Source organism: Terrapene carolina, unplaced genomic scaffold (genome assembly GCF_002925995.2).
Source record: "Terrapene carolina triunguis isolate 2854851 unplaced genomic scaffold, T_m_triunguis-2.0 Scaffold29693, whole genome shotgun sequence".
Lineage (NCBI taxonomy): Eukaryota > Metazoa > Chordata > Testudines > Emydidae > Terrapene > Terrapene triunguis.
In genome coordinates this window covers 1-7,627 of record NW_020694044.1, presented here as the reverse complement: position 1 = coordinate 7,627, position 7,627 = coordinate 1, and the positions used below count along the sequence as shown (strand labels likewise).

The 7,627-nt window shown below is 43.5% G+C and overlaps 1 protein-coding gene across 1 annotated transcript; it reads left to right on the top strand.

Moving 5' to 3' along the window:
• Positions 1-536: 536 nt before the first annotated feature.
• On the top strand, positions 537-1,772 carry ZBTB10 (zinc finger and BTB domain containing 10; the record flags this gene model as incomplete). Its single annotated transcript, XM_026662700.2, has 2 exons — positions 537-1,434; positions 1,633-1,772. Coding segments are annotated over 2 exons (1,038 nt in total), but the record flags the coding sequence as incomplete, so codon positions are not given.
• Between the last annotated feature and the right edge of the window lie 5,855 nt (positions 1,773-7,627).

Sequence of the window (7,627 nt, the reverse complement as noted above, 5' to 3'; positions counted from 1 at the left end):
CTCTTACAGTTGGTATGGCTACTCCCACCTTTTCATGTTCTCTGTATGTATAAATATCTTCTTTCTGTGTGTTCCATTCTATGCATCCGATGAAATAGGCTGTAGCCCACAAAAGCTTATGCTCAAATAAATTCATTGGTGTCTAAGGTGCCACAGTACTCCTGAATCTTTAATGTAAATCTCTTCTAACTTCTAGTTCAGGCATTTGTGTTAACAAAAATGAACACTTTAAACACCCAAACTAAATATCTTTCCATCAGTGGCTTACATTTAACTTCTGTGGTACTTAAAGCTCATCTACCCCCTTTTTCCTGAAACTGGAAAAACAGTAGAACTGGCCTGAGTTTCTAATACACAAGGAAACTTTCTGGAAACTTGTATTTTATGTTGCCTTTATGACATAAAGAAACAAAGGATATAAACCCCATTTTCCTCTGTATTACATATTTAACGTAAGTTTATTTTCATATCCTGTTGGCAGCAGTGGGAAAACTAAGAAGGAAACTGAGTTAACTTTTTTTTTTCTCTAATTGCAGGAGTCAGAAATACCGTCGGAATTGACTAATGAGGGGTACTGCGACTACAACAGTAGGCCAAATGAGAACTCTTATTGCTATCAGCTGCTGCAAGAACTAAATGAACAGAGGAAGAAAGGCATTCTTTGTGATGTCAATATTGTGGTGAGTGGGAGGGTCTTCAGAGCTCATAAGAACATCCTGGTTGCCGGCAGCCGTTTCTTTAAGACTCTATACTGCTTTACAAACAAAGAAAGCCGTAACCAAACCACTGTTACCTATTTAGATGTTGTTGCTGTTCAAGGTTTTTCTGTCATATTGGACTTCTTATATTCCGGTAACCTTGTCCTTACAAGCCAAAATGCCATTGAAGTGATGTCAGTGGCCAGCTATCTTCAAATGACTGAGGTTGTCCAGTCCTGTCGCAATTTCATTAAAGATGCCTTAAATATAAGCATTAAATCAGAAGCTCCAGAGGCTGTAGTAGTGGATTATAACAGAAGATCTGTTAGTCGGGATGGTCTGCCTTCATCAAGGGATCAGAAAGTTGCCAGTTTCTGGGCAACACGGAATCTTACTAACTTGGCAAGCAGTATAAAAACTGAAAATGATGGTTACTGTATTGATGAGGGCCAAATAGAAAACTATCAAATGAATGACTGTAGTTGGGTCCAGGACAGCTCACCTGAAATGGCTGAAAATGAATCTCAAGGAGAAGGAAAAGTGTTTGTGTGGAATGACATGGCCTCACAGGGACAATCAGTTCAAGAACCAGGAAAAGCAAGAAGGAAAAACCAAACTACAAAGAGATTTATTTATAATATACCACCTAATAATGAAGAGAATTTAGAAGATTGCTCAGTGATGCAGCCGTCAGTCCCATATCCAGAAGATTTGCAGTTTATTAAGGAAGAACCAGGTAAATTATTTCACTAATATATTGGATTATCCAAGTGTTACTGTTGTATCCATTCTAGGATAACCTCACTTCTATAAACATGTATTAGCTAAGATCCTGCAACAAGTAGTAAATCCGTAGACAAAATGAATTGCAAATATCTGACAATGTTGCAGTGATTCTTATCTAATGTAAACATGCTTACTCTGTTTCGATTAGTAAAAAAAAAAAAGGCTGAATGTCTGTTTCGTGTGCAGATGTACACTATTGCCAAAACTGTATTAAAACTTACAGTTCACATTGGTGAATACCTACTTCCTATAATCCTCAAGAGCCAGTTATCAAATAAACCAAACAAGGTAACATCAACTGGTGAAAACGTTCAAAAAAAATTTATTTTGCTTATATAAATGTTTAATTCTCTTGGCTAGCACATTTCAACTATCCACACCATGTGTAACTTAATCTGTACTATGCTTTAAAATCCGCAGTTGGCTTTTAACTTGAAAATAACTGAGTTTAATTGCCTGGCCAGATGCTCTCCTGTGGTGGGAAGGTTGATGTCTGTAAATTTGCGTCTGCTAGTGACTTATCTTTTGAATGATCATCCCTTTGTTCAGTGTATAGAGAAGCTGCATTTTGACTTCACACCAGTGGTGTTCAACATATGGCCCTTGAAGAGATGTCTCACTTTTATTGTGAATTGAAAGTGTTCCTTGAGCCACACTTGCAGTGTGGGTGGTGTGGTGTGCCAGTCCCATTGGTATGGGCTGGTGTTGGATGGGATCACCTCCAGCTGTGTGCCATTTCTCAGGAGTAGTTGTAATGTGAGCCAGGAGTGCTCTGAACAGCTCCTTAATAGTTCCCCAGCTGGCTGCCTGCTGTATTACATGAGGGAGGAGAGTTGCTTTGGATGCTCTGTTGTCTGTTTCCTTGTTGAGCTGCAGGTGCTTCATGGTGAACAGGATAGAAACTTGACTGATCCTGCCTAAATTTAAGGGATTGACTTGCAAAAGAGGGCTTCTCCTTCCTCATGCAGCCAGATAGGGCAGCCTAAGAAAAGGGTAAAGAAGCTGAGAATCAGTGAGTTATAGGTCTCCCAATTGTCTGTCTGTCCAGCCCATGGCAGCTCCAATTTGTTTCAGCTAGTAATGGTCCCTAAGCAACCATATGCCAACTGGGGATAGCTGGAGCACAGCATGCTCAAACTATTCCTCTCCTTGCTCCAACCTATCCTCTGTTCAGGGCACTGCACTGGGGTGTGTAGAAGCCAGTTATGCTGGATCTGTGCTGTTATGGACTGTCCCCTTATTAGGATACCCACAAATGCCCTGGTGTGGACGACTTCCATTCCCCTTGTATTGCCGGAATGAGGGAGAACAGCAACATTGCTTGATTAATATTAGGGAATTCAACAAGCACATTTTTATTCCCAATTCTCAGATCCTGCTGAGTCTGCTTTGTAGTGTCACCTTCAGGTAGACCATGCTTACTGACTTCGCTGAGAATGGACTCTTGTGTCAAAATTCCCAGTAGTAACCTATAAAGAGTTGGCTAAGAGCGATTTTTCCAGAAAGAGCAGTAGAACCCATGCTACTGAAGAAAGTATGAGTGTGTTTTATTAAAAGTATTTCCTGGCATAAGTTTTCAGTATCTTTCATCCCATTTTTGTGTGTATATACGAATACATATTTTGTTTGCTTTATCAACTGCTGCTGCACAACGAGCAGCCTTTTTTTTTATTTCAGCTGCCCACAAGGATGTCTGTCCTTTTTCCTCTCTTCACCTGGCCCACCCTGCCCTGAGTAGTTAGTTTGAGATTTCAAATTATTCCACAAATGTGAGGTAATGTGCATTGGAAAAACATTGAACTTGATCTGCCATTATACTACTTACTTATTCAGCCCTTCTAAGTCCCTCTAAAGCCTTCACTAGTCTTAACTGCACTAACCAAAATAACTTAGTCATCTTTAAATGTTTCTACCTCATTGTTCTCCCCTCCTTTAGATAATCAATAAATATTTTAAACAATACCAGTCTTAAGACGTCCCAAGGTTGAATATTGCAATTAACCTCTTGCCATGTTGAAAACAAACCATCTACTTATCCTATTTGTTTTTCTCCCAGCTAGTTTTCAGTTCATTTTAGCACTTTGCTCCTTACCCCAATGAGTGCTTAACTTCCTGTAATAGCCTTTTATGGGAAATTTGATAAATACTAGTTTTTAGGAAAGTCCACATAAACTTCAGCTGTTTCTCCTTTGAACTGGTCAAAGAAATAGTGGATAAAGCATTAATTAATCCAGGGTGATTAAGCCTGTAGGACAGGCATAGCCACTTGTGGCCCTTAAGGGCAACTGTTAACAATATACCCGACCCTTGCTAAAATGTGGGATTTGGGATCCATGCACAGTACTGCGTTAACGCAGGGACCACGTTAAAACGAATTGCAATTAAAGTAATTAAATTTGGGATCCATGGCCGCAACCTCGTTATATGGTAATTCTAGCGGGAGTTGGGTGTATTTGTACTTGATTGTGAGTTGAAAATGTTCCCTGAGCTTCACCCCCACTCTCTAAAACGGAAGTGGTTTTGAATTAGCTTTGTTACAAGGAGGAAGAAAGGAGCACAACTTCCCCCAGCGGCCACTGCATGGTATGAGCCAAGAGTGCTCTAAGCAGCTGCTGTCCCGTCTCTTCTGGGCAGTTTCCCTGGTGGCTGTGTGCTCTGTTGTAGTGGAGGGACCAGAGTGCCTGTGGTTTTCCTTTACTTGATTCCCTGCTCAGGCCTGTGGGAGCCTAGGAGAGTGCCCACAGAGACACCTAGGATAGCTCAGAAGAGGAAAGGAGGTAGAGCAGAGAATCATCAACCAGTTGTAGTTCCGTCATCCAGCTTTAAACAGCCAAGGGGCTGCTCTAACTTGTACCAGCTGCAGTGGTCCCATGGATGTCATATCTTAGCTGAAAATAACTGCAGTGTAATGCACTTAAAATACTTTTTCCTTGCTCTTAACTTTCCACATGCTGGCACTACTGCCACATCTCCTCTGGGGATGTACCCAGCAGGGAACTTTAGGGTGACTTCTGTTCCCTTTGTGCTGCTTGAGTGGCACGGGACAGTTTGGTCCAAAGCATTATGGGAGGCAGTTCATGGCCAAGCTCCCATATTAAGAGCTGACATTTCAAAGTGCTCTAAACTCCATATGCATACTCAGTTGTCTTGAAAAGTGGTATGCCTCATTGGGGCACAAAGTAGGCTTCAGTGGTGCAAATTTGGGATCATTTGATCCCAGCCCAGAGAGAGAGAGTTCTCAGGAAAAAAGGGCTGGTGAATAGACTTGAACTGTTTTAACTTGTGTGCACGCTTCTGATTTAAACTGACACTGCTCTGCACCAAATAGAGCTACCTGCTCCGATTCGACCTGAGCTAGTGTGCAGCAACTGAGTTCTAAGTTGGGAGAGCAATATTTAAAAAGTTGGATTTGATCTCACTCAGTAAACGGGTACATATAGGGAATCTGCACCAGAGAAAATGACTTTTGTGAAGAAAACACTCCACTGCTTACACTTCTCCCTGGGGAGAATTAGTGAACAAACATCATGATGATAGTCATGTTGCTTAGTGCACTACTGAAAGGTACTCAGATACTGTGCTAATGAGCCTGGTATAAAAACTTATATAAAATAGTGTGCTCTGGCAGCCTTTATGCTCGCTGGCCCTAGAGCTGATATAGTACATAACGGTTTTGGGAGGAAAGGTAGCATGGATGACCCATAACCTCATGCACAATCCATTGATCTGATTGTATCAAAGGAGTAGATGAAAGTATCTTCTGCTTAGGAAATCCATCAGCTATACCTTGTTTAAGAGAGCCTGGTGGTGAACGTTGTCATGACCAGAGGCAACATTGGCCAGCCACACCTCTGACTTCATATGCTAGTATATTGTCAGTCAAAAGCAGTGGCGGATTTAGAGTTAGTGGGGCCCTGTGCGCAGCTTCATTTTTGGGGGCCCTCCTCGGGACCCAGCCAAGAAAAAGCATTTTCCCCCCCCCCCCCCCCCCGTTTTTCATTTTTTTTCTTCCATCCTCCTTCTATATTATAAGTAATAGAACGTAAATGAAAATAGTGAGGTACTTTGGTTGGGGTTGGGGTGCAGGGGGCAGGCTATGTGAGGAAGTTTGGATGCGGGCTCTGGGCTGGGATGGGGTTGGGGTGAGGAGTGCAGGCTCTCGGAGGAAGTTTGAGTGCAGGGTGCAGCCTTGGGTTTGGGGTGTGGGAGGGGGCAGGGGGGGGTTGTACTTCGGGTGGCGTGGCTCCCAAAGTGACCAGCGCACACACCCCTATGGCAGCGGCTCGGGGGCAGAGGATCTCTGCATGCTGCTGCCCACAGGTGCTGCCTCTCCCGCAGCTCCCATTGGCTGCAGCTCCTGGCCAATGGGAGCTGTAGAGTCGGCGCTGGGGGCAGGGGCAGCGCCTGGAGACACAGGCCCCCTCCGCCCCAGGGGCCACATGGATATGCCAGCTGCTTCTGGGAGTGGTGCAGAAGGAGGGGGGCAGGGAGCTGCCTCAGTGTTAGCCCACGCCACTCCCAGAGGCGTCTGGCTGCTGGCACGTCTCTGCGTGCCCATTGAGGGGAGGGGGGCAGCGGGTCTCTGTGAGCTGCCCGGGGGGAGCAGTACACAGAGCCGCCTCCCCCCCTCCAGGGGCGTGCAGAGACATGCCAGCAGCCGGACGCCTCTGGGAGTGGCGTGGGGCCACCGGCCACAGTATGCCTGACTGAGCCCTGCTGCGCTGCCAGCCTGGACTCAGGGGCAGATTGTCATATATTTGTCCTGCATTTTGGGTGGTCCAGTTCCACTGCACTGTTTGTTTCATGGTAAATCCACTCTTTGGTATAACCTTTTGGCCACTCCTTATCTGTCACATATGCCTATTCATGGGTAAATACCAATTCAACTGTAGAAGGACACTTTGTGTGGATGATAGTTTCCATAGGGAGCCATGGGTAATTCAACAAGGTAATACATGAGGGTACTGAGGCTGCCAGATGTTGGGCATAGGTATTAGTTTGTTAGTAAATGGTAGCAACAGCAGCTCCTCTCTGGCCGTGATGCTGGAAGACACTCGTGACTGCACTGTTCATAAGACCTTCGTGTAGGGCTCAATAAAAGCATGGCGATTTGCCATGTTATGGGAGATATCATTTTTCTCCCAAAAGAAAAAGGATGGCTTCCCTCAAAGACTAAGAAAATGGAAGCCACTCTTTGTTTCCTTGGGTTTGTTGTCCAGTTATCATTGACCAAAGAGGTTAAATAGTACATCCAGAATCTGGGTGTTTAGCCTTTCTCTTCACACAAGGTCAAGGGACACAAACCTCCTAAATACAAACAGCAAAAGCTTCTTGGTCTTCTCAAGGTTTCAGAAAGACTAGCATGTCTGTGGTGTCTGCCTTAGAGGACCTATCTCTCTTAAAGGGATATTAAGAGTCTTGTACATCAAAAGGCTCTGCGCTGTTGGGATATGGAATCTTGAATTGCCTCCAAAATGGCTCTATAGAGCCCTTCTCAGGGAAGTTCCCAGGTTTACATGCTTTAAAAGAAATCCTTTCTGTCAAAAGCTACACTGACCCATAACTCTGGGCTAGGAAAACTTTATGGTCTAAAAGATGGCTAGGGCATTTGATTTGCCAGGAAAATCTGCATGTTCTGGGTGGTTCTGAATGCACTGAGGAGCTTCAGGTAATCTCAAGGTGGTCCTGATTCAGGTGGACAGTAAGGTCACAGTCTTCTAAATAAACAGACTAACTGTGCCAGAAAGTCTTGAGATTAGGCAGTATTCTATAGATTTTCCTAGTTTGCTTGACAGCAAAACTTGATCACTGACTGAAGCCAATTTGTGACAGAGCTACATGAACCCTCATTTGGGGTAGTGAATCAGTGTTGTGTATGGGGTGTGTGTGTGTGTTTGCTTTTTTTTTTTTTTTTTTTTTTTTTTTTTTTTTTTTTTTTTTTTTTTTAATGAATGGGGATACAGTAAAGATTGTTTATAACGGGGGTCAGCAACTTTTCAGAAGTGGTGTGCCAACTCTTCATTTATTTAGGTTTCGCGTGCCAGTAATACATTTTAACGTTTTTAGAAGATCTCTTTCTAGAAGTCTTTTTAATATATAACTAAACTATTGTATGTAAAGTAAATAAGGTTTTTAAAATGTTT